The sequence below is a fragment of the Aspergillus ibericus genome (genome assembly GCF_003184845.1).
Source record: "Aspergillus ibericus CBS 121593 unplaced genomic scaffold BO80scaffold_41, whole genome shotgun sequence".
Taxonomy (NCBI): Eukaryota; Fungi; Ascomycota; class Eurotiomycetes; order Eurotiales; family Aspergillaceae; genus Aspergillus; species Aspergillus ibericus.
Genome location: NW_020292139.1, coordinates 170283 through 194825, shown reverse-complemented (window position 1 = coordinate 194825; position 24543 = coordinate 170283). Strand labels below are relative to the sequence as shown.

At 52.4% G+C, this 24543-nt stretch overlaps 7 protein-coding genes across 7 annotated transcripts; 3 read left to right on the top strand and 4 right to left on the bottom strand.

The window, feature by feature from the left end:
- Window positions 1-1180: 1180 nt before the first annotated feature.
- Window positions 1181-3066, bottom strand: BO80DRAFT_182309 (bZIP transcription factor). Its single transcript, XM_025714032.1, has 3 exons — window positions 3020-3066; window positions 2516-2892; window positions 1181-1845 (listed from the first exon to the last, which is right to left on the bottom strand). The coding sequence occupies exons 2-3, from the start codon at window positions 2778-2780 to the stop codon at window positions 1310-1312; spliced, it is 801 nt and encodes a 266-aa protein (XP_025572163.1). The 5' UTR covers window positions 2781-2892; window positions 3020-3066; the 3' UTR covers window positions 1181-1309.
- Window positions 2987-3851, bottom strand: BO80DRAFT_182324 (uncharacterized protein). Its single transcript, XM_025714033.1, has one exon. It carries the CDS (start codon window positions 3664-3666, stop codon window positions 3226-3228), a length of 441 nt encoding a protein of 146 aa, XP_025572162.1. The 5' UTR covers window positions 3667-3851; the 3' UTR covers window positions 2987-3225.
- A 3271-nt stretch (window positions 3852-7122) lies between these two features.
- BO80DRAFT_182229 (transcription factor domain-containing protein) lies at window positions 7123-10678 on the top strand. Its single transcript, XM_025714030.1, has 6 exons — window positions 7123-7418; window positions 7474-7607; window positions 7674-8110; window positions 8172-8844; window positions 8924-9475; window positions 9532-10678. Exons 1-6 carry the CDS (start codon window positions 7293-7295, stop codon window positions 10565-10567), a joined length of 2958 nt encoding a protein of 985 aa, XP_025572161.1. The 5' UTR covers window positions 7123-7292; the 3' UTR covers window positions 10568-10678.
- Window positions 10679-10698: 20 nt separating this feature from the next.
- On the bottom strand, window positions 10699-15876 carry BO80DRAFT_388832 (kinetochore-microtubule binding complex subunit SPC105). Its single transcript, XM_025717095.1, has 4 exons — window positions 15517-15876; window positions 15088-15445; window positions 12408-15034; window positions 10699-12351 (listed from the first exon to the last, which is right to left on the bottom strand). The coding sequence occupies exons 1-4, from the start codon at window positions 15757-15759 to the stop codon at window positions 10981-10983; spliced, it is 4599 nt and encodes a 1532-aa protein (XP_025572160.1). The 5' UTR covers window positions 15760-15876; the 3' UTR covers window positions 10699-10980.
- A 253-nt stretch (window positions 15877-16129) lies between these two features.
- On the top strand, window positions 16130-17399 carry BO80DRAFT_427891 (40S ribosomal protein uS17). Its single transcript, XM_025720126.1, has 3 exons — window positions 16130-16347; window positions 16674-16912; window positions 17069-17399. Exons 1-3 carry the CDS (start codon window positions 16173-16175, stop codon window positions 17135-17137), a joined length of 483 nt encoding a protein of 160 aa, XP_025572159.1. The 5' UTR covers window positions 16130-16172; the 3' UTR covers window positions 17138-17399.
- A 330-nt stretch (window positions 17400-17729) lies between these two features.
- Window positions 17730-19722, bottom strand: BO80DRAFT_496008 (uncharacterized protein; the record flags this gene model as incomplete). The annotated part of the gene is made up of 5 exons (XM_025723992.1): window positions 17730-18425; window positions 18462-18665; window positions 18711-19082; window positions 19171-19272; window positions 19324-19722. 5 exons carry the CDS (start codon window positions 19720-19722, stop codon window positions 17730-17732), a joined length of 1773 nt encoding a protein of 590 aa, XP_025572158.1.
- A 711-nt stretch (window positions 19723-20433) lies between these two features.
- On the top strand, window positions 20434-23180 carry BO80DRAFT_427889 (ENTH domain protein). Its single transcript, XM_025720124.1, has 5 exons — window positions 20434-20922; window positions 20990-21227; window positions 21283-21473; window positions 21526-21637; window positions 21691-23180. The coding sequence occupies exons 1-5, from the start codon at window positions 20875-20877 to the stop codon at window positions 22944-22946; spliced, it is 1845 nt and encodes a 614-aa protein (XP_025572157.1). The 5' UTR covers window positions 20434-20874; the 3' UTR covers window positions 22947-23180.
- The last annotated feature ends 1363 nt before the right edge of the window (window positions 23181-24543 follow it).

Here is a 24543-nt window from a genome sequence, read left to right as displayed (position 1 = left end):
ATCCCACAAAACCAAGATCCTACCGATCGAACCAACCAGATACAGTCTCCTCCCTACTTAATTACCATATCGTAATTGATGAGTTAGGTAAGTACATACTAACTACACAGTAGGGGCACTAATAAATACGAAGGAGTTACAATACGATACGATACATCCATTCATCTTTACTCCTGAGCGCACACACGCACACATACCTCTTTCGTACATATATTTCAATCCTTTCACTTTAAACATAAAACAAGTACATTATCCTCCCTCCCAAATACCCCCAAGGCCCAATTACTACATAGTATGTCGGGATTAAAACACACCGGAGTATATTTCACCCACCCCACCCCCCACCCAATCCAGGCAGTTGCCTGAGGTGCCCACCCAAGGCAAATTACCGAATCCGGGAGGGATGCGCGGGTGATGTCACGGGCGCGGGCAGAGAGTCGGTCGGTCGTCCGGTCGGGTCCATGCGTGCGGTGTGGGTGTGGCACTGCCCGCCAGGTCGGGGGGAGCGGATTCCCCGGATCTGCTTGTTTGCCCTGGCTTGTAGGTTGTCTCCAAGGTCCACGAGGGTACGGAGGAGGTGGTTTATGCTTGGGTTTGGGGCTTGGCTTTTGTGTTTATTATGTAGATGTGAGTATGGAGTATGGAGTGGAGTAGAATGGGTTTATTTTGGGACTGTGTATGTAATGGTGTTGTTGATTGTTTTGTTGGTAGGTAGGTAGTAGGTATGGGGATCGTGTAGGATGTACAGTGTATCTGGTTTACTGTGAAAGTTAGATGCTGAGATGTCTACTGAATAGAACTACAGTAGCACTGTATAATCGCTCGGCCGCGCCAATTCTTGTATAACGGTATGTCGAGTCAGACAATCGCATATGGGCGGTCAATGCATCACCAAATAAAAAGTACAATCGAATATAACCGTCCCAGTACTCCGGTTGCGGGAGATATATCTATAAAGGGCCCAGAGACTCTATCCCGGACCCATCCCGCGAAAGCTCACAACCAAATCGAAACCACGTCCATGGCCCCTGAAATATACCGAACCAGCTGAAGACGACCCGCAAACCTCAACTTCGCAGACAGGAGAGAAAACAACAACGGAAACAGGTCATTACATCGTCATCTGACTCCATCCTAGGACGGACAACCAGCCTAAATGAGGGACAACAACAGATGCGAAGAAGGGCCATCCAAATAATGAGCCCGCAAACAAACCCATGACATCGCCCAGGTAAATGTCGAACGGATAACGACGAACAAGAACGCGAGAAGAAAACTTCAAAAGAAAATGTACTTCTTTCTTTGGTCTTCAGTTGTCGGTGCCCACGCCCTTCTTTTTTGGCTGGATATGTTTTTGCCCGGGCCCGGTAGCGTTGGTGCCTGGGGACACCAAGGCTGTGCTGTCACTCGGGGGAGGAACCAGCCGGGTACTGCTGGCTTCATGTTTCTCGGTCAAGAGGTTCTTCAGCCATCGGTTCTCCATTTCGAGTTGTGCCACGCGCGCCTCGAGGGTGGCGTTCTTTTCAGTCGTCTCGCGCACGGTACGTTCGAGAGTCTGTTCGCGTTGTTTCTTCTTCATGCGAAACCGGGCGCTGGCTGCCGTGTTCCGGCGGCGCCGGTCTTCTTCGGCAGCACGGCGGACGGACTCTTCCTGGCCCAGGGCGGAGGCAAGGTGGTCGCCAGGAATTTGCGTGCTGTACTTGCTGTGGTTGATGTGGCCGTTGGGGGGTGATATGGATGAGGAGACATCCGAGGGTGTCATAGCACCCCCGGGCCCCAGATCATCAGGGGGGCCATATGAGATAGGTGGATAGATGGAATGAGCTGAGTAGGACAGCATTTGATCTGGTATCAAGTGGTCAATAGACTGGTCCCCAACAGATAGGTAGCGTGGGTGGTGAGGTCCCAAGCCAGGAGGTAGTATAGACAAGGCAAGTGGAAGGGTTAATCCTCAAGACAAGAAACAAAAGCAAGGGAATCATGGAACTCTTGAAGGGGATCTTGGATGATCAAGGGGAGTAAGCTCGGAACAAGGGTCCGTTAACGACAGGGCTCCCGACGTTGTCATTGGTGTGATGGATTGCGTGCTCGAATAGAGCGCTCAACCCAACATGCACAAGAACACCCACCAACACATCGAGGAAAGGCCAGAAAAAACGGGCGAAAAGCACGCGAACAGAATCAAGAGGGCTAATATGGCCAGAGGCCGAAGGAATTTGACGTGGCCGCGAAACCGACAATTCAGGGACCCAGGGAGGTCCAAGTATAGGGGTTACAGAATCACGGTATAGGCCATCACCAGGCAGCCAGAATTAAAAGACGCAGGGAGGATCATGGTCAAGAGAATCCTGTCACGAGCGACAGGAAACGAGCTGCTGCGGTTACATGCGCTTCCACAGCAGTTCAAGCAAGACAACCCATCCAATGCCGTAGGGCTAGTGAAATTAAAGCGAACCACAAACCACGAAAATTGCGCAAACAATGCAGCGATGAGAGTCATAAATCTTAGACTTACCATGATACGGGTATCCTCGCACATCGATCGGGCTGCGTTCGTCCTCGATGCTATCATAGGAACTGACCGAGAGGCCGCCCATCCCTTCCGTCTGGTCGTATTCCATGTTCAGATTCGAAAAGGCCGCCAGGCCGGTGGAATCTGCGTCAAAGGAATAATGCCGACTCTTCGCCAGGTTAGGATCGTGTCGAGAGAGAAGAAAGTTGAAGTTTTCGAGCCTATCGAAGCTTGAGGCTGTCTGACGAGCGAGGTGCTCATCTGACATATTGGCTGTGGAGGAGGTATTTAGAGGGAATCCGGTCCTCACCCTCTAAATTAGGTTCGTTTTTGGTATTTTTATTTTTCGTAACCGGTGTTGCCCCCAGACTGCTTGGTGGCTGCGTCCCGGAAAAGCAAGATCCAGAAGTAGTTAGGTGACCACCGCCGGTACAGCAGGCTCAAGCCAATGTCAACCCCCAGATCAGCCAAGGGAAGGAGGGGGGGAGGCAAGTTCGGGAATAATACAGATTGGGAGGAATTTCGCAGGGTGCAGATTGGGTGACTTGTAGCAAAGATATCTGTTCTGCATTCACTTCATCACTATGGCATGGCCCGGGACGGGCTAGCCACGTACGCAGAAGCACGAGCAATGGACAATGGACGACCGGGGGGGAAGGGCAGGGCCACTGTCTAGTGACTCGAGGTGTGGATCGAGACCAAGTGTGGCCAGATTAAGAGAGGGGGGGATAGTTCAGGTTGATTGCAGAAAGGAAAGGACCAGCAACCGGACCATGTATCACCAGGACGAAAAGATGAGAAAACAGAGCGTCAAGCCGGGGAATAAGCACCAAGGACTGCGCAGTTGTGGTGATCGTCTCATGCCCGGGCAAGGCTAGCGGATGATCTGATAGAATGGAGAAATGTCGTGATCGCGCGCTGTGGTTGGCTAGTTTCACCCTCGGAAGAGGCCAAACAATTTCACCGCTTCCAGGCGGGCAGCTGCGGAGAGGCACAAGAGAGCGGGAGGGATTCCAGCGAGGTAAAGTATCAAGGGAACGAGAGAGGGGGAGGAGCAAAACAAAGATCGGGGAAAGAAGGGGTTCAAAAATGAGTCTTCCAGAGAGCCACGGAGAAGACCAGGTACACCTGCGGACGTCAACCTGCTCGATCATCGCCCAGACAAGGTAGCGAAAGGCGAACGCCGTCCGAGTCCCTCCCGCCCATCAACGGCTGAAAAGGGGAAGAGCCACGGCACAGGGGAGTCAGTAATCTGGATACCGTCTCGTATCAGATCTTTACTATGGCACCCCCTCCAGTGGATTGACTGGGGAGCATCTCCGTTACACGGACATTACAGCGCGTTCCCATCTCCAACGGTGTCCAACTACATCATCCGCCGCAGATTAGTGCGATGGTCTTCCGTCTAGCTTCCACCAGGGGTTGGCGATGAGCCAATCCCAATTCTCGAGCCCCGTCTCCTCCCAGATATTAATATTCACGCCCAGTCCACGATTCCTGAGCCAGAACTCGGAACTCCACTGTTAGCAAAAAGCACCTTGTTCGAGCCCTGGAATGTTCCCGTTTCACCACTCCCCCCCGGAGCAAATCATAATCATCCAAACGCGTTGTCAAATGACGCGGACAGCCTGGCCGTTAACTCCGGAAAGGAACCTTGATGGAATCTGGATAGTATGGATGCTTGGCGTTTCGGTCCCCTTTCCTACTCTCTCCTTCGGCCGGAGAGTACCTACTTCTTCCCCGCGCTCCACGGCGGGAAATGACCTCATGTGCTGGTGGTCGTATTCGCTCGGTCATGATCTGAGCGATCGACTGTACTTCCTCCCGAGTCCCAGACGTACGCCGTAGGAGATCTGTCTCCCCCTGGGCCCGTACAAGTACTCGTGGGTTCTGACCCGATTTGACTAAGCGCATCAAAGTGCCTTCTTTGCACCGGCAGATGTTGCACAATACCCGCGATGTGCATTATCTTGATCATACTACTGCCGCCAATTGCGATGGTTTCTCCTCAGAGCGCCGCAAGGCCAGAGAGTTAACTGGCTAGAACGATGGTCCCTGAACTACGGAGTCCTCCGATACCTCCCTCAGTACCCACTGCGTCCTGGTGTCAGCGCCGCAATAAGCCTCTCAAAACCATAGGACACGGTCTACGGAGCAGTCTCTACGCTATGGAGAATGGCCCTCTCCCGGGGACCCTCTTCCGACGCCACAGTGAACCTCAACAGCTCAACCATGGGCGATGTACGTAAAGGATTCCAAGCGCATCGACAACTAAGTAGGTTTTTCCGCGTCTGACCCGACTAGCTACCCACATCTTTTGCGCCGTTGTCATTCGTTCTCCACCATGATTTCGTGCCTCGGAGTGCCCATTCTGCTTGGTAATCAGTGCTCGTAGTGCATACAGAGTGCTTCTCCTATGCACTCCGTAGCATGTACCAGCTAAGGTTGTACTCGACCAGTGGCAAGGCTGATGAAGCGCATCAAAGTCGGATCTTCTTTCCCTTTCGGAACAAGTCTTACCCACCTATCGCCCTCTAATGTCTATAGAGAGGAGGCGTAGCAACATGAGATCCTGCTCTAGGCCGCATGATCCAGAATCCTGAGTTCGTTGGGTCTTTCTAGGCCTCTTAGGGCCATCGTTGGCGTCTGATGCCACGCAAAGCTAGTCCTGGCGAAGGCGTAATGTGCTAACCCCAATAGGCCCTATGCAGGAGAGAGCCACTTTCACTTAGCTAGGCCATGGATGGACGAGACTGACGGAACTGTAATCGCCCGTAAGTGTACTGCAATAGTAATTTGAAAGAGACAAGGTCCATGGATACTGGCCGGCTTTAGTGATGAATGTTGCCGAATACTCAGATGGCAGGTAAGAAATGAATTCCCGGCTGCTCAACACGTGGACCCTTTAGCGGCACGAGGGTTACAATCCTTCTCCCCTTCGGCCGCCCCTCTCCATCTTTGTTTTTCTCGTATATCTGCTTTTGATATCTGAGCTCCCTGCCGGGACAGGGGTGCTCCGGCTAACGCCATGAATCGCATATCCTGGTAGCCAAGGATACAGTTCATGTGGTGAGCATTGCATTGACAGCAGAGACACCATCTTTGAGGTTAAATAAACAAGAGGACGCTGATCATCTGCTACCACGGCATTGGCTCTTGCACTAAGTTCCGGGTCACTTCTTGAACCGATAAGCATGCAGCCATCGGCCATTCCACGTCTAGGATGACGCGTCGAAAGGACCCGGGCGTCCTACTGGTACACTAGACGACTCCAGCTCGTCGGAAAACGCTCTGCGGTTTCCACAAAATGCGGGGAGATCAAGCTTTCCTTCACAAAAAGTCCCAATGAAAGCGTGAGGCGGGCTTTATCTGATCCGACACTGGCCGCGGTCCAACCTGAACTCTGCACCTGAGATTGTAAGGCTACCAGTCCAATCTCACTTGCTTCGATTCCCCTTTGTGTGCATCGACTAATTGTGACCTTAAAACACTAGATCAAGTCTGTACCTAGCAGCACCTATCGAGCCGACATGGCGAACGCGGCCAAGTGAAGGGTTCCTCCGAAGCATTCAATAGAGACGTTCGCACCTTCAGCGATGTGATGGCACAAATAACGAGTACCTATGGGGCCCTTTGAGGCTATATGCCGTAACGAAGGAACCTTGCGTTGCCTATAGTGCAGCCGTTGGTCAACGATTTGCTGAGTCCTGTCAGACCTGCAGAGCAGTGCGTATTGGTAGAGGCAAGCTTGAAGTGTTCAGTGGCATCAAGCAGGCCAACGAGATGATACTCGGCCGATCAGAGAGAAGGAAGAAAGGAACTGACAATACTCAATATATGTGAGTACCAGAACCGATGGGAGGCATGCAACTGTGAGGTCTGCAAGTAAACAAGTACGATCAGTCTAGCTGATGAGGATGTCTACGGCGATCTTAGAGCCATCATGGCATTTGGCGATTAGAGAATGGACCCAGGTCAAAAAGCTTAAATCTACAACGACCGGATCCCACGGTACTACTGGAATGGAATCGACCGATCGAGTTGGGCGATGGAGAAGGGCATATCTACAACGCAAAGAGTCGGTAGAATCCTCAGTGCTTCTGGAACCAACTGGAGACACGATTGAGCGAGCCATGGAGCCACCGGCGCCTATGTGCCCGACGGATACGGAAGCGACCGAGTGCCGACCGCCGAGCGCCTCAAAAGGCTCGAGACTCATTAATAAGCTTGGCGATGACCCTCGGTTGGCCCTCAAAGGAAAAAAGAAAACTCTTGCCCAACGTTGGTCATCTGCGTGTGTGTGCTGGATATCAGCAGAAGGGAGCGAATTTCGAGCACGGCATCAGACACTTCGTCGCTCACATTTACTAACGATCTTGCGAGTCTTGTCGGGCTTTTCATGGGAGTTCCCCCTTTCCTTTGTCTTCCGGAGGAAATAAGCTGCACGCCACTCAGCTCGACCCTCCAGCGCTAAGCGGGACCGGCTCTCCCATACTCGATCCATCGCGTGTAGCGCTGTCATTCGCGTGCCATCAGCTCCCAACCTCAGACTTGCTGTATATTGCTGGTGCTGTTGGAGCGCCTTGGACTCCTAGTTTTCTGTCCATTTTTGCCTCCCCAGCCTTGTTTTCCCGATCCATCTTGGGCAGGGCCTTCTAGTGCCTTTTATCACCGATAACACGACTGGTTGCTCACCGTCTCCATCCGGTCCACTAAGCCCCCCCTATGGGCCTACCTTACTCATGGTCACAGTACCCAACTGCTTGGTTTATACAAAGCCATGCAGAATTCAAAACTAGCTGCCGGGTTCATACCCTCTTGGAGCGTGCAAGACAATCCTTCCATCCCACAAAAGAGCGCAGCCTCCAACGGTCATGATCTAGGGATCCGCAGGCGCAACCCACTGGTAAAGGCATCCTCCCCAGTATTTGGAGGCACATCAGTAAAGCTTACTGTGGCAGGCATGTGAAGCATGTTATAAGAAAAAGATAAGATGCGAGGTCGAAGGCTCCAATACAACATGCATACAATGTCTGCGTCGTAACACAACCTGCAAATTCACCACGAGGAAAGAGAAAAGAGAAGATCTGAAAAGGTAACCATCTACCATGAGACGTGTCAACTGTTTCCAACATGAGGACGTTGCTAAAATCACACCCAGGACGCACTATGTAAGAACTCTGGAAAATCGGATCCGAAGGACAGAGTCTATCCTCAAAGCTGCCGGTCTTCTAAGCGATGACCTGATGAGTCTGGATGATGAGCCCAGCGATGAAGATGAAGATAGAGGGGTCGGCGATGGAAGTGACTCCGAGGATGAATCGATCTCTCCCTATTATAGTCCCCGCGAGGTCTCCAGTAGGCGTAGCTCGGCGGTACTGGCCTCGGATGGCTCGAAGGACTCTGATCACCTACAGTACCGTGCGTCAACGGGGAGAGATGCGGGCAGTAGATCTGATGCAGCAAACGCCCGTCAGTCCGTTGGTCCGAGCAATTCGTCTAGCGTTCCTCAAGGCGGGTGCTCTACATCGCAAGTCTGCTCTCACACCCATGCTCCCGTGTTCAAGCTGGATAGCCGAGAGGACTCGAGGTACTATGGTACGCTGGTCGTTCCAAGTCCCATGCCTATTACTTCTCCCGCGTGCTAACCTTGGATCAGGTCGGTCCTCCTTTCTATCAATATTATCACGGGAGGCGCTGGAGTGGATCCAGACCAAGTCGGGCGAGGCGAAGCCTCTGAGCATCGTGTTTTCCGATTCCAGTCGAGACAATGCCTGGGATGCCTGGCGACCGGAGGTATTCCATGATCTGTTTGCCTCACAGGTGTTCAAGCCGCTGCCCCCGCGAGCTGAAGTCTTTACTCTACTGCGGGATTATTTTCGTACGGTAAACCGTCTTTTTCCGCTTTACCACGAGCCCACGTTCATGCAACTCGTGGAGTGGCAGTATACCCAGCAAACTTGCGATGACGCTGCCCGGTGGGCCAGCATCAATATCATCCTCTCTTTAGCTTACGAGTACCGGTTTTCCAACTGCCAGAAGTCCGAAAAGGATAGGGAACGGGCGTGGCTCTATTATAAGAACGCAATGTCTGTCTTCGCAGAGCTCTCCCTGCGACGGACTGACCTCCTTAGCGTGCAAGCCCTTCTTGGCATGGCTTTCTTCCTTCGTGGGAATTCGGGCACTCAATCGGCGTTGCCGATAATCACGGCAGCCATGCGGATTTGCCAGCGGATGGGCCTACACCGCGACATCCCAAGACCTTACCTCACTCCAGTGGAGCAAGAGCAGCGAAGGAGGGTATTTTGGATCGCATATATTCTCGATCAAAGGTAAGCAACGAAACTTCAGGAGCCGCCCCCCGTCCTTTGGACATTATCTAGGCAAAGTCTAACCTGGGGATCCTTACAGTTCATGTGTTCGATCAGGAAGCGCCCCGGCCCAACACTACGAAGACTTTGACGTCGACTTTCCTGCAGAGAACGATGGGGATGCCTTTGTGAAAGCTCGCGACGGCTCGTTTTTCCGCCAGCTCTGCCAGCTCACCGTGATCAAGAGTCGAGTGTTTAGTAAGCTGTATTCAGCCAAAGCTCTAGAAAATAAGTCCCCGGAGGAGATATACGACAACATCCGGGAATTACACGCGGAGCTTGAGGAATGGAAACATGCCAATGCGCTCGAATTCCAAATCAAGCAGAGAGGTAACGGTCAGGACTTCCTAATCGGATTCGCGTCCGCAGGTCTCCAGTTCGTCTATTATAATACCATGATCATGATCCATCGTCTGCCTCTGATGCTTCAGTTTGCTTCGGCGCACTACGTCGCAAGAGGAGATGCTCCTCCGATGGATCACGATCTAATCTTGCGAGAAGCGTCAGCTTCTTCTGCGGTTTGTGTCCAGGCCGCACGAGACACAGTGAGACTGGTGAACAACCTTCCATGGGGGGATATTGCCTGGATATGGTGTGTACCCAAAAGATCCTTGTCTCGACCCAGTTGGCATCATTAACACCACCCAGGTCCCTACTTTACTACATCTTCCTGGCAGTGATGAACATCTTCGTGAGCATTTTACGAGAACCGCACAACGAAAAAGCCAAAGACGACCTACAATCCCTTAATATGGCGGCGACATTCTTCGCAACACTCATTCCAGGCGACGGGCCTTGTCACTACGCACGATTCATGACGAAAATGTGCGCCAATTTCGAGCGCGTAGCCCGGGCTGTCCTCGAGCGAACCCAAAGGGCCGTGAAGCCGGAAGCAAAACACCACAGCGCATCCCGCACAAACAGCACCTCCACGGCGGATGGCAAACCCCCGCGTTCCACATCCCCCGACCCCTCGCACGCAACCACCCCTCCCAAGTCTCATTCAAACCCTCCGCCATCATCCTCAGTCCACTCCATGAACATCGACATCCCCAACCTCGAAGGTCTTCCCCCCGTCAACTCCTCCGGCTACGTCGTCCCCGACAACCTCAGTCCCAGCCCAACACCCGAACCCACACTCCCCATCCCTACCACCACCACCACCACCATCCCCACACAGCCACTGTCTCAACCCACACCAGCAGCCCCCGGTACCTCCCAACCCTACAACCCCACAATCACCTCCACAACCCCCTACAACCCCCAAGGCACCTTCTTCCCGATCACAGTCAACAGCGATGGCTTCAATTTCTCCCAGCCCGAACTCTGGCAAATCCCCCTAACAGCAGACTGGGAAATCACGCCCCAGGCCCTAGGCAGCCTCTTTGGACCAGACCTAAGCTACATCTTCCCAGAGCAGCTGGGCGGCGCAACCGGTACCGAATTCCCACCTCAGCCCCATTTCCCACCTCCAACCCAACCAGCACCGATGGCTTCCGCGCCGATGGAGTTCACATATGGCGGGCCTATGCCCCAAACGCAGACCCAGAATCCAAATCCGAACCCAAATCAACCTCGAAGCCGGATAACTCAAGCGCCTGGCGCCGGACAAACCATGCAGGGAAATCATGGGATGTGGATGAACGGGGGGGCGTATTCGAATCCGTATAACTTTGCGCCTTGAAACAATACCCTTATTAAGAGTTATTCGGCCAGATTGATGTGCAATTATGGGCAAGAAATTGTACATACCGCATGACTGACGACCTCACACATATCTAATCTACCTATTTCGTGCTGTGTATTACTTGGGATGGTTGGATTATTGTAATAAGAGAGAACCGTAGGATATTCCATTTGTACAAATACCGTTTGTAAACACCGAACGCAGAAGGTAAAATAGACCTGCGAAATAAAACCCCGTCCCATTCCGGAAACCCATCACTGACCAGCCAACCAACCAACCGAAACACCGTCCAGCCCCGGCCAAGTCACAACCACACCCATATAGATAATTAAAATAACTACAGAACGAATTTGGGGAAATAGTCCCATGTCGCATCACGTGGTGAACCGTATGGTAAGACCACCCACCAACTAAAAGACCGCCCCGGTAAGTTTCCGAACCGCCGTACTCCAAACACCACCACCCAGCTGAAGATCGGACGTCTTCTCTCCAAGGCCAGTAGATAGGATGCTTCGCATCTCGGTCTCAGAGATACCGGCCTTGTTACCCGATCCGAAGCCATAGACTTTGCTCGCGAGTACATCGGTCTGGATGTCCAGGATGCCGATTTTCCCGGTCTGTTCGTCTGGATTGTTCAGGATGCGGGTCTTGACGGCGAAGTCGACGTCGATGCGGCGCTTGGTTTGGCTTGCGGTGGAGGGCTTGGTGATGGGACTGAGAAGGGTGCATCGGGCCCGGAGGGAGGGGGTGTCTTCGACTTCGAGGAGTTTGAGCTTGGTCACGCCGCAGAATTCGAGCATGCGGGCCTCTTCTTCCAGTTTGAGGGTGAGGTCCCAGGCTTGGGAGATGAAGCGGAGGAGCTGTTTGGGGGTGATGGTGGAGGATTGGGTGGTTGTGATGTGGTTTTGGAGGGATTTCAGGACGAGGAGGGAGATTGGCGAGAGTGGAGGGGTCGGGGCAGCGCGCTTGGTGCCGCTCGTCGGGGCATATTTCAGCTCCGGAGAAGTTGTCTGAATATCGCTCTGGAACGAGGCCGGATGGAAGGTGAGTTGGAGCTGGTTGCGATAGGACATGGTCACTGTTGGGCCTGCGGGAGATTCCTCTGACTTCGCTGAGATGATACTCCAGCCAGTCTGGCGCTCAATGTTGCGGACGGAGTCTTTCAACTCGCTGATCTCCTTGGCGCTCCAGCCACGGCATTCTTCCTTGACTCTTTCCGCTTCCTGGATCTGGGCTGTGTATTCTGCTTTAAGCTCTGTACCAGATTCGATCGTGTCTGTTTTGCCTTTGAGTTCTTCTTGCATCTCCAGGAGCCGCCTCTTCTTCTCTTCAATCTCTGCTTCTACGCCGGCGAGCTTCTCCCTTGCACTGCGTAGCTCATCCTGGTCACAGTTTTCCATATCGTCTGCCAGTTGTTGTAGTGTCGTGGCTTCTCCCTCGAGGGTAGAATGCTTCTCAACGAGGGCGGGCACGACACCGCCCAGAAGAGTCTCATGCTTCGACAGAAGCTCGCCGTCCGCCTTCATTTCCTGCACATGCCGGTCAAGTCCATCTTTCAGGCCCTCGAGAAGCTTCATGCGCCACTCATACCACGTGGCTTTGCTGAGAAGCCTGGCGTGAGTCTTAACATTGCGGAATTGGTTGTCCATGAGCAAACGGATATCAGGAGGGGCTGTCATGTATTCACGGAACAGCGGCGGGTTGTCGGCAAAGGTTTCAGTTTCAATGGACCGAATGATCTGTCTCCCTTCAGAGATATAAGATTTGAGTTCCCGGCAAGACTGAAACTTCGTCAGCAAAATAACGATAAGAGATAGGCATAAAGGGAAAAGCTTACATGCTGATATAGCTCGAGCATGGGCACAGTGCAGAAACCAGCTGTCACACAGGCTTCAAAGTCAGAAGCGCTTGATTTAGCCTCACTTTCGGTCGAAAGCCTCATTGCTCGTTTGGTAGCACTGTCAGGCGCAGTAGTATGTCGCCTCTTTGTTGTCGTGAGCTCCATGAAGTGAATGTTGGTCATGTTTAGAAAGTCCTGCAACTGTATGGGTTCGAATTCTGGGCCAGAATCCTCAACAACAGCCTCCCGTTCTTCCGTTGATTCGACGCCTGAGGGTGACTTTGAGGACTCCAACCTTGCTTTCGCCGGACTAATTGCCAATGAGCTGACTTTTGGTTCCTGGATAGGAGTAGTGCTCATTTTCAATGGAGATCCACTGAAGAGTTTGAGAGGGGAGCGAGCTGTACGGCCAACGGTTTCATCCTTGGACGGTGGCGCAGGAAGCCTGATGTTCTTCACTGGACTCACATCCCCACGTCCCCTCAGGCGCTTAGGCGTGTTATCCACGTCTTCATCGTCTATATCCAGCTCAACGGGCCGTTTACCGAGGACGCCGCGAGCGGCACCAACATGCAAGCTCTTTCTCCCGCGCAACTTATTCTTTTTCGGCGTAAGGCTTGAAATCATGTCTTTCAGATTAGCCGTGGGATCAAGATTGGGAGGCGGAATATGCCCATCCTCCCGGTTCTCCTCCTCTTCTCGTTCTCTCTCGACCTCCTCCTGGAGCTTCACAGGATCTTCGAAGCGCACACCCTGTTTCGGTTGCTCCTGCGGGACGAATTGCGGCGCCTCTTCACCGATTGACCGACGTTTATCAAGCATAGCAGCCACCTTGGGTGAACCAAGCCCTTCCCTATCGATCCCGAGACCAGAGGACCGCCTCTTCCCGTGGGGTTGCAGGACAAAAAGCGGAGCAGATTCTCCAGTTGCAGAGTTTCCGAAAAGGCTTTTACGCCTTGGGGATCTCCTTTTGCTCGTGGACTCTTGAGGCTCCGGCTGCGAGAGGTTCTCGGGCGATGCACTTTTGAGATCCGTGCTTTTTGACGGGGTCGCTGCAGAAGGTGAAAGACCGCTGGCCTGCGGCGCTGACTGCTTTGGAGGAGATACGGGGTCCTTGTTCGGAGAAGGTTCCGGTGTATGCGAGGTTGGTGTGCTGGAGGCGGCATGGCTTAAGCTGTGCCTTGTCCTTCTGGATCTCACACTTGCCAGGCTGGGGCTCCCACTTTCTGAAGCCACAGCTGCGACATGAAAAGAAGCCGGTGATTTGGCAGGTGAGTGCCGAGCGGGCTCCTGCAAGGGCGAGCTATTCAAGCGAGCGGCATCGGGTTCAGCTTCCATGGCTTCTTCGGCTTCCTCCATATCTTGGAATTCTGGCTGGAGCTCTGTTTGGGGCTTTGTCTGAGGCGACAAGATCTTACCCACGGCAGTCGTGACTTCCATACCCACTGTTTGGTCCTCATCCATAGGTTCGGTGTGCTCTTCGGCCGGAGGAAGTATACCACCAATAGCTCCAGTAATCTCCATGTCCATGCCACCGTCCATGTTATCTTCCTCGTTCTCCCACTCAGAGAACCCCCGTGGCTTAGTGATCGGGGTAAAGGATTCTGCTTGCTCATGGTCCTTCTCGTCGGCATCGTTGGCCGTAAATGGCTTGTTCAAAACGCCACCGACGACTGACGTGAACTCCATTGTCATCTCTTCGTCTTCATCGGCGTTGCTGTCGGCTCCCATAGATTTTGCGGGAGAAATAGGTTGCGCAATACCTCCGACAACATTGGTCAGTTCCATTGTTTGTTCGTCGTAGATGGTCTCCTCGCTAGTAGACTTGCGACGGATTGCGCTCTGACGACGACTTCGTTGACCGGGCAGAATGCGTCCGATCGCATTGGTAACTTCCATGCTGAGGTCCTCATCCTCGTTGTCGCTTGCCGCGTCTGCAATTGGTTGGCCGGGCTGAACGTTCTCTTGATCATGTCGGGCACTGATGTCTTCCCAGTCGAAACTCTGGCGTTCTCCCTTCTTGATCCACGGTTGAAAAGCACCAGTGATCTCCTGGTCGGCAATCTCCATCGACATATCACCATCGTCATCGTCTTCAATGCCGCGTGTGCCTGCTTCCCGAGCTGCTTGCCGTAGCGCTTCATTCAGCCGAGCACTCGAGCTAGTCTCAGACCCATCTGATCGGGCGGTTACTGCAGAATGGACGGACATGTCATCCATACTCATTGCAGTACTCTCTCCGTCGAAACCAGAAGTTGATGAGTTGTCGTCATCGTCATCGTCAAGATCTTCCTGCGAGCCTTGTAATCCAATATCTTCGCTGCCATCCGCCGAGCTCCCACTGAAAGGACTTGAAGACATTTCCTGAGAAGACATCGAGCGATTCTGAAGCTGCTCCAAATCCGGATACTGAACGGGTGAGAAGCCGATGTCCGACTCTGCGTCCAAGTCGGGGGAGGAAGGAGGATCGGCCGGCCTAGCTTGATGCTGGGGCACCTGGTTCGCCAGGGAAGATGCACGTCTTGTTGAGTTGGAGGTAGATGAAGAGGTCGAGTCGTCGGGGATCTCCACCACATTCCATGTATGCAATGTTGCTTCGGGGGCAAATGATACACGGCGATTTGCTGTCGCGGTAGGTCAGCATAATGCTAGAATCGAAAAGGCCGGAGCCACAAACCCATCGATTTCCGGCGCGCCTCTCTTTGTTGGAGAATCATTTTTCGCTCTCGCTCCCGTTGTTCCTTCTCTTCACGCTCTCTTACGGCGGCCATCTCATCACGAATTGACTCGGCATTGAAGCTGTCGAAAGGATTGGCGCGGTCGTCGCCACTAGAGCCGGAAGGTTGCGCCGGGGTGTCGAAGTCGATTAGCAGGCCCTCTTTGCCCTGGTCCCGACCTTCACCGGTGCCGTCATTGTGGGGTGGTCCGCGAGCGGGCGTCCGTCTGCGTGTTTCCTCAAACGTGGGGATGTTGCGCACAGGAGAGACGGGGACTGTGGGTTTCAGGATCGACTTGAGGGGGAACGCAGCAGTAGACTTCAACGCGACGGGTTACTTCTTAGTATGCAGGACGGATAAGGATATCGTAAGGCAGAGTGGGGAGCTACCTTGCGTCGATTGCCATTTGAATCCTGGAGCGCATCTAGACCACCAGGTCCCAGACTCTTGCTGCGAGACTTCTTGTCTTTCCCCGCAAGCTTCGGGCGATCCCCTATGGGCTGCGATGAGCTGATGCTTGTGGTCGCATTCTCCTTTTCAAGGGCAGAGGTTAACTGCGATCGGGGGACATGGGCGATGGAGCGACGAGATCGCGGGCGGGAAGACCCCGCGGAGTCACTGCGGGACGCCATGGGTTATTAAGATAGGGGGGACATAGACGTGAAGGATGTGGAGTGTGTGAAGAGCAGAAGTCCTCCAGGATCCCAAAGTTCAAGCAACAACAACAACAGCACCAACAACAATCAAAATATGATGGGTCAAGAAGGCAAGTTCGTTGATGGCCTCGACCCGCCGCTCGGCGCGTCACCCGGCCGCCGCTCATGTGATCGGGGCGATGTAAACAAACCAAAACGGATAGCCCTAGCCGAGTCCCAAAGCGGGCTAGCGCCCCCATCGCACACTCACAGGACGAATATCCGCCATCGTCGAATAAATCTTCTCCAACATCGACGTCGACCACCGCAGGCCCCCGACACCCACCCTTCGCGACGAATTTATCACCCAGCTCGACTTCGCTTCCTCGTCGGACTGAATTCTCGCAACAATGGCGACCGAGTTGACCGTCCAGTCGGAACGTGCGTTCCAGAAGCAGCCTCACATCTTCGTCAACCCCAAGTCTCAGGCGAAGAGCAAGAAGGTTGGCACCGGCCGCAGATGGTACAAGGATGTCGGTCTGGGTTTCCGTACCCCCAAGGCCGCCATTGAGGGCAGCTTCATCGGTATGCACGACCTATGTTGAAATTTTTGCGGGGTTATCGACTTCCGATCATGCGGGACCGGCTGGGAATCTTTCAGGGCTTTTGGAGATGAGAATCCGCCGCGTGGTTGCACTAGGGGCGCCAGCATGAGTCTACGATATGATGCAACTACTTGGTGCAAATGATCGGGATGGAGTGCGACAAGAGAAGGGATTTTTGGGGGGGTCCGGATTGGAAGACTCATTTCGACATATTGCGGATTTCGGATATTCTCATCTCTTCAGGCTCCGGAGGATCAGTCGAGATGTCCATAGTGAGGTGGAATACAGATCACTGATATCGAACAGACAAGAAGTGCCCCTTCACCGGTCTGGTTTCCATCCGTGGCCGTATCCTGACCGGCCGTGTCGTCTCCACCAAGATGCACCGTACCATCGTCATCCGCCGTGAATACCTCCACTACGTCCCCAAGTACAACCGTTACGAGAAGAGACACAAGAACCTTGCCGCCCACGTCTCTCCCGCTTTCCGTGTTGAGGAAGGTGACTGGGTCACCGTCGGCCAGTGCCGCCCTCTGAGCAAGACTGTATGTGAACCGTCCTGGGGATGTTCTCGGTACCGCTGGGTGGCAAATCTCTACCTTCCAACTTGCGGAGGATATGGATAGCACCAGGCGCTACCGAATAACTTCCCCGCACGCATTGCATAGGTATATCTCGGATATGCTAACAAGCCGCTTCAGGTCCGCTTCAACGTCCTCCGCGTCCTTCCCCGTACCGGCAAGGCCGTCAAGGCTTTCTCCAAGTTCTAAGCGTGTCGATGAAGAAGGGTGTGTTTTCGCGAGGAAGATAAACCTAGGGCAGCGGCGTGACTGGATATAAACGGAATAGTTTACGGGTTGGGATTGTTTCACGATTTCATGTCCCAGGTACCCTTGTGGAAGGAATATCCAATGAAAAAATTATTTTGATTCTCCCACATAGACTTCACTGTACAAGGTCTCGGGGGGGGAAAAACATGGGGAACATGCTAGTTTTCGAAGTTGGCCTTGCAAATCAAGTCACTGTCCGCGCCTTGGATCTTAGTCTGGTCGTATTCTTTCCTATCAGTTACTGTCGACAGAATGCTCGACTAAGCGACAACCTTTGGGATTGTCAGTAGGTGAACTTCGATTCGGCTAGACTGAACCATATTATGTACATATGCCACTTGCCCGTCAAACAGTCAGTGTACACATGTGCCGTTATTACATTATCTACCTCCCATGGATAAGCTTCTCCCCACACCTGCAAATCTCCGCTTCTTATCTCACGGAATAGTCTTATCGCTCAAGTCATAACAACATGTCGCTGCAGGAGCAAATTAAATTGTGACACCTCGGGAGCACAAAGGCAAGTCTACTCCTAGAGCAGCCAGAGTCTTCGGCGTTCTCGGTCTCTCGCAAATTGATGCTGCGGCATGAGTTCTTCCGACAGCTCACGAGACATGCTCATAGTGGAGTGCCGAGTCTCAATGTCGAACATCATGTCGCTGTCAATCACAGACATGGCACGAAGTTCCCTGGTAATATGAGAGGAGGACGGTTGCATAGGTTGCTCCTCGTATGCTGTGTCCAATTTCTTTGCCGACTCCGATTGCCCGTGCACCCATCTACCAGTGTTCGGTTCGAATATCTCGATGACCGGGCCGGCGGCGAGTGTATTGCGGGGAAATAGCTCTTGTGCGTCCTCTTCAGGCCAGTCGACCATTGGCTCGGCTGGTTGTTCATAATCAGACTCGGATAACATATCGTATTCCGGCTCTCCGGATATCCGCTCACGATCCGGTTTAATGCTTGGTTGGAGGGACCAGGGAGGAGTCGAATAGGGGGTTCGTTCTGAAACGTGATCACCAGGGGTGTTGGCAGCAATATCCTCGGATTCACTATCAGATGTGTCATCAGATATTGAGCCACATTCAGTGACTGAATCATCGTCAGAAATGTCATAATCGACTGGCTCTGGACCTTCGGCATCATGAACACTGGCAGGGGATGGTCTAGGAGATCGGCCATAGCCAGCATCCACCCCCTCATGAAAAGACTCCCATGTCCCTGTTCTCTTTAATCTCCAGGAGCGAAACAAGCCTTCACTGACATCTTTCCTATACTCAAAGGGAAGCCCAATTGATAAGAGAAACTTTCCTATCGCAAAACCCGAGGCGCGGTCAAGATTTCCAGCTCCTCTAGCTAAATCACCATGCAGCTTTCTCCTGTTAAACTTGTGTGCTGCTATCTTTTTAAGCTGAAGAAATTTTCCAATCTCAGTAAACTCATGTGCGAGTTCTTGTACCGTACTGATCTTCACGGCGCATAATATAGCAGCGGATGGAATCCTTCCCCATACCAAGTACTCACCCCTGCCATCATAGCCTCGGATGCGCAGGTTATGCTTTCGGAAGATATCTTTCGCGGAGTACAACGCGGTATCAAGCTTTGTAGTATCAATGATCGAGATGATAGCGCCCTCCTTGTTCCGAAGTGCTCTATGTACCGGAGATAACATCGAGATAAAGGTTGATATAAAGGGAGATGGCGTTTTCTCGATGTGAGCATGTCTTAGAAAGTATTCTGAAAATTGCTCCTTTGAAATATCCTTGGGGGAGAATTGTTCGCGGCCATCTGCAAACAGACCAGCAAGAAACAATTTCTTTGAATTGACACCTTGGCTATCGATATTTGACCACCGGTATAGAAATCGGGGCATCTCATCATTCGACTTCGTTCTTAAGGAAGTATGCAGTGCATTTCCTTCCTAGGGCACTCGTTAGTTTATGATTTGATTCCAGGTCTCGAGTGAGTCGTACATTGGCAGTCTCTTCCTGCGCGCACCAGAAGCATACTTTACCACCACCATTGCATAGGCTGATGTCTTGGTCTTGGGTAGAGCTAGAACGCTCTGATGGCTCCTGGTGTTGTTGGTCCATGACTCCTTCAAACCTTGCCTGCACATCCTGAACAATAGCCGATGGAGTCTGCCGAGAGCTAGGCGTATCATTCTCATCGGTATACTTTGGAACTATGTGTATCCCAAGATACCTTGCAGTGTTCCTTATTTGTGAGAGTACAGGGCGCCAACGCCTAGATCCGTCGAATGAAGCTTGATGAACCTCCTTCCACTCCGTGTATGAATATCTCACCATTTCCGCCCATTGAGAACTCAGCGCGCTCCAGGAGATTCCCTTGACTAGACCACACTCCCTTACATCGGACCTAAAAGCATGGTTAAATATATCTTTGAATGCCACTTGGTCTTTCTTGAAAAATTCGTGGAGGCAACAGAGGAAAATCCTCTGTTCCCGGTTCCACCTGTTCTTCGGGACTGGGATTCTGTAGTTTAGGCCAACGGTGGACTCCATGGGGCTATTTAGATATCATATGATGAATAAGTAGGAAGATGGTATCAAATGAGAAGTTCGACAAGGAATCTTTGGACCAGGTGAGGCTTCAGTGGAATCAGGAAGTAAAGTCAGGAAGTCGAGATAGTGGGGTCAGTAGGTAGTAGCAAGTGCCCCATTTGAGCAAGACATGTGTTCTCAACTTCATTGAAAGAAATATGGGGCTTTTCAGAGGTAGCTAGATGAGGATCCACAGCATTGATACCTTCAGTGAGCATGAGATAGAGGGAAATGGATGAAAGAAATCTATACCTTGTTTAATACCCATATGTGGGCCACGGTAATATTGCTGGAGATGTATGAACCCATGAGTTAAGTGATACTTCCAGCATGGTGTGTTGCTCTGTAGTATCTTGTCCAATGTGTAAGTTGGTTACTATGAGGAAGGGGAGTAAACACAACTCAAATATATAACGACTAAGATTATCATGATGTGTGATTGAGCTACCTTGAGAATAATCAGGATGCTGGACCAGGATTTGCAATATCCAGATGAAAAATAAACCAGACTTTCCTTCATCCACTGTCAACCGTGGGATGCACATTGCAGGTATGGTTCTCCTGGGGAGGACTAAACAATGTAGTTCATCGGATAACATCATCGTGCCGACCCAAACCGCACTAGGCGGTTCCTAGCCTAGGGTGCAACACAAGGCGCTCCACTGCGAACGCCGCTTGGAAGTCCAACATCCCGACGGCCTGAAGCTCTCTCCTCAACTCATTATTCATCGGTCTCCCCTCCTGTTCGGGTGCCCGATTCAATCCTTGACCTTTGCCCCCTCTCTCCAGGGAAATCGCTGGCAGATCGTCCCTGTCAATACCGAACGTTCCGGCTCCCCTCCCTAGAAGTCGGCACTTCGACCCGTCCCACTCCACTATTGACAGCCTGCGTAAGAATCAATCAAGTTCGCGACATGGCAACTTGACGCATCATGATTATTCTTGGCATTGGCATGGTCAGAGCAATCAGAACACGACTATAGTTATTCTCCTCTCTCATCCTCAATCGATCCGGGTATCGTTTCAACCCCTCCATTTTGAATCCCGTCCGCGGCCACTCCCCTGATTCTGTTCCCGACCAATTGTTGTGGCGGACGACGACCATTCTTGATCATGTCTCACAACTTTGAGAAGTCGGTGAAGGGAGCCACCAAGATCAAGGTTGGTACAAAGCTACTCGGCTTTTCAGGGGCTTGCGCAGATGCTGACGGTGCGGATCTCATACTAGCTCGCCGCCCCCAAATCCAAATATATCGAACACATTCTTGTTGCGACCCATACAGGCGAGGCAGGTGTGGCAGAGATCTTTCGAACCCTGCAGCTTCGACTTCGCGACTCAACATGGACGATTGTTTTCAAAGCGCTAATTGTTGTCCACCTGATGATAAGGGAGGGGCAGTTGGATGCCACCTTACAGTACATGGCGGAGAACCCAAGGAGACTTGCGATCAGCGGATTTTCAGAAGGTGGGAGACGCTCCCTAGACGCATTGAGAGTGACCGCTGACGGCTGGATGTATAGTGCAGTCACAGGGCCACAATATTCGGAGATATTCTGACTATCTCATCGCTCGCGCAAGAGCGTTTGAGGACACAAAGACCGACTATGTACGGAGCGGGCAAGGTCGGATGAGAAGATTGACGGTGGAGAAGGGTCTGTTGAGGGAGACAGAAATTGTCCAACACCAGATTCACGCGCTACTCAAGTGTGACGTGCGTCATTCTCTTCTTTTACTTCACGGCAGCCGTGGCTGACCTACACTAGCTTCTCACTGACGACGTCGAGAACGAAATATCCTTAACCGCGTTTCGCCTACTGACCTTGGATCTTTTGACCCTCTATTCAGTCATGAACGAAGGAACAATAAACGTTTTAGGTAGGGGTCCTGCCTATACAAGCTGCGGCATGTACTTATCAAATTGCGGACAGAGCATTACTTCGAAATGTCACGACCCGACAGCGAACGCGCCTTGGAAATATACAAGACATTCACCGCTCAAACGGAAGAAGTTGTTAAGTTTCTGGGAGTTGCTAGGCATTTCCAGTCTGCAACGCGCTTGGAAATCCCCAAGCTCAAGCATGCTTCTACAGATCTGACGCGGCTCCTGGAGGACGACCTCAACGATCCGGACTTCAACCTCCGCCGGCGAGAGTATCTGGCACGAAAGCAAGGAAAGAGTGGCGGAGCTCCTACACCTGTGCCCAAGAATGCGACAGGGGAACGGGTTGTCGGCAACTCGAATCCTACGCTCGCTCGACCTCAGACGCAGCCAAATCCACAAAAGTCCGCCGCACCAGATCTTATCGACTTCTTTGATTCGATTGAACAGAACCAGCAGCCAATGGCCCAGTCCAACCCGTTCCAACAGGCACAACTGCAGCAACAACCACAGGCGATGCAGTTCCAGCAAACAGGCTTTCCCCCGCAGCAGCCAGCTTTTTACGCGCAACAAACGGGTTTCCAGCAGCCCCAAGCGATCGGGTTCGATCAGCAAGCGGCTTTTGGGACGCAGCTTGCGCCGCCCAACAACCAACAGTTTGGACAGCAACAACAAGCCCCCCAACCCCTTCAGCCTAACCACACGGGGGCCGGATTTGGCGGTTATTCGGCGCAGCCCCAGACGTATGGGTTCCAAACCAACCTGGCTCCCATCCCACAACATGATGTTAGCGCATTCCCACAACAACAGCAACCGATGCCAATGGCCCAGCAGCAGTTGCAACCTCAGTCCACCAACCCCTTCAGACAGTCGATGCTAATGAGCACGCCGACCGGTTCGGCCCCGCCTGCCGCCCCCATCAACCGCCAAAACACGAATCCATTCGCACGACGCCTATCAACGGCCAACCCACAGTTCGATGCCGGTGTTCCCCCAGCCTTCCCGCAGACGCAGGTGCAGCCGCCAGCGCCGCAACAGCCGGCGCCGCTCCAAGCACAGCGAACAGGAACCAATCCTTTTGCTCGAGCCTCCTCTGTTCCCCCGCAGCCGTCGCAGGGGTTGCAACCTCCTGCAGCAGCACCGCTCCGACCGAATCCTACAGGGAGCACAAATCCGTTCCGCCAGAGTGCCTTTGTGAACCAGCAGACAGGCCAAGGGTGGCATGCCAGTGGCCAGCAAGGTACGATGGGAGGCTTGGAGCAACTGGACACGGTGCCGATATTCCCGCGACCGGGACTATCATAACGTTGCGGAGGCTTTGACTTCCCAACGCTGCAAGCTGCAGCCGCACGGGGTATTCTGTTAGACCTACCTATTTTCTCCTTAATATTCATTTTTATCATCGACTTGCATTTGGTTTATTGTGTTATTGAATGCATAACGGCGGGCTCGCAGCGCGGGTCCGACCGTTGACCATGTAGCGATAGCAGGCAATGTTTAGTGACCGGGGGACGGGCAAGCATCTAGCAAGAATTGTAGCAGATTGACAGCACTCCGAGCCGGTAAAACGTCTCCAGTAGATAGTAGATACTGTGTAGCCATAAAGATGGACCGGCCAGACCGCATGACCGCCGTCATCGGCAAGGGATCGGAAAACCCACATCCCCATCCCTCGCGACTCGCGCCCAAATCCAACAAACAACCCTGAACCCACGACCAACCAACTTTCGGCTTCTCAACTCACAATCACAAATCAAAACTGGGAATCACGTCCGAGATACTCGGTGCATACCTACTCCGTACCTCCCCACTAGACAGTAAAAGCAAGTGGTATCTAGCCCCCTCAATATTGAGTAGTCAAAAAATAGTAATCTATTCGACCCCCATCTCCGACCCATCCATACGCACGGAACTTTTCATCCCGGTATGCCGGGCCAAGTATCGAACCTCGGGGCTCCGTTCAAAGCCACTATCCATCGTTCCCAACACCGGATTTGCGATCTGTTTGGTTGAGCTAGGCGTTAGGGCGTGGATGGTGGATGGAGACTGATCGGTTCGTGCCGATGGGGATTATTAAATGGTTTGAGATAGATTAAGTGATGGGGAGGTTTGGCGATGATGGGTTTGGATTTGTTTCAGTGTTGGTTGTGGATAGATAGAGTTTATGGGTATTAGGTGGTTATATTTAGAGAGTTTATTGTTTCTTCTGGGGGGTTTGGTTGCGTATACGTATGTCGTATATGGATACGAGGGTTTGGTCTCTGTCCTGTGGTTGAACTGGAGAGGTGGTGATGGTGGTTGGGCTAGTGAGGTATCTGGGTCCACTGGGCTTTCGTATCCACTTCTGGATGTGTATCTGCTTGCCGGTGGACTATTTATCTATGTACGGAGTATCGAGATGCATGTTTGCCGTAGCGGCGTAGGATACTCCGTTGAGTGGATGGTATCTAGCCACCGGGCACCGGGCGCTGGTTAGTGTTAGCAATAGCGGTTACTTATTATCTACTGCGCTTGTTTCCTCGGTACGCACCTACGGGCTAGGTACTCTGTATATCCGTGCCATTCAACCTAACCTATCAAGCGATTGGTCCTGGTAGCCCACAACGGATATGACAGCCGTCAGACTCAGGGCCCTCCAGTTTGGTCGCGTGCATAATTCCGAGTTCTCGTAAATTTCAGTCGCGGATTACTTATCGAATGTAGTGACCTCGGAATATCGAGGCACTTTGTAGCCGAGTACTAGAGTTTTGGATAGGCTGACCGGTACATCCGTCTAAGAAATGAGAATTCAATCCTGGTCGTGTCCTAGTGTGCGGACTTGAGACCGGATCTGGACTCCTAGACGGTCTGGTCGTGGCGATGGAGTATACTAGCAAATAGTGAGGGTAACAGCCGTGAGCCT

What these genes read in the sequence shown, in the direction of transcription:
- BO80DRAFT_182309 (XM_025714032.1), bottom strand. Translation starts at nt 2,780, where the DNA reads ATGTCAGATGAGCACCTCGCTCGTCAGACAGCCTCAAGCTTCGATAGG. An exon ending in GCGAGGATACCCGTATCATG is followed by an intron (nt 1,846 to 2,515) that starts GTAAGTCTAAGA and finishes ACTTGATACCAG; the next exon opens with ATCAAATGCTGTCCTACTCA.
- BO80DRAFT_182324 (XM_025714033.1), bottom strand. Translation starts at nt 3,666, where the DNA reads ATGATCGAGCAGGTTGACGTCCGCAGGTGTACCTGGTCTTCTCCGTGG.
- BO80DRAFT_182229 (XM_025714030.1), top strand. Translation starts at nt 7,293, where the DNA reads ATGCAGAATTCAAAACTAGCTGCCGGGTTCATACCCTCTTGGAGCGTG. An exon ending in TCCGCAGGCGCAACCCACTG is followed by an intron (nt 7,419 to 7,473) that starts GTAAAGGCATCC and finishes TTACTGTGGCAG; the next exon opens with GCATGTGAAGCATGTTATAA. An exon ending in GGGGATATTGCCTGGATATG is followed by an intron (nt 9,476 to 9,531) that starts GTGTGTACCCAA and finishes AACACCACCCAG; the next exon opens with GTCCCTACTTTACTACATCT.
- BO80DRAFT_388832 (XM_025717095.1), bottom strand. Translation starts at nt 15,759, where the DNA reads ATGGCGTCCCGCAGTGACTCCGCGGGGTCTTCCCGCCCGCGATCTCGT. An exon ending in GGCGCGCCGGAAATCGATGG is followed by an intron (nt 15,035 to 15,087) that starts GTTTGTGGCTCC and finishes CTACCGCGACAG; the next exon opens with CAAATCGCCGTGTATCATTT. An exon ending in TGCTCGAGCTATATCAGCAT is followed by an intron (nt 12,352 to 12,407) that starts GTAAGCTTTTCC and finishes ACGAAGTTTCAG; the next exon opens with TCTTGCCGGGAACTCAAATC.
- BO80DRAFT_427891 (XM_025720126.1), top strand. Translation starts at nt 16,173, where the DNA reads ATGGCGACCGAGTTGACCGTCCAGTCGGAACGTGCGTTCCAGAAGCAG. An exon ending in CATTGAGGGCAGCTTCATCG is followed by an intron (nt 16,348 to 16,673) that starts GTATGCACGACC and finishes GATATCGAACAG; the next exon opens with ACAAGAAGTGCCCCTTCACC. An exon ending in GCCGCCCTCTGAGCAAGACT is followed by an intron (nt 16,913 to 17,068) that starts GTATGTGAACCG and finishes AAGCCGCTTCAG; the next exon opens with GTCCGCTTCAACGTCCTCCG.
- BO80DRAFT_427889 (XM_025720124.1), top strand. Translation starts at nt 20,875, where the DNA reads ATGTCTCACAACTTTGAGAAGTCGGTGAAGGGAGCCACCAAGATCAAG. An exon ending in GATCAGCGGATTTTCAGAAG is followed by an intron (nt 21,228 to 21,282) that starts GTGGGAGACGCT and finishes CTGGATGTATAG; the next exon opens with TGCAGTCACAGGGCCACAAT. An exon ending in AGGAACAATAAACGTTTTAG is followed by an intron (nt 21,638 to 21,690) that starts GTAGGGGTCCTG and finishes AATTGCGGACAG; the next exon opens with AGCATTACTTCGAAATGTCA.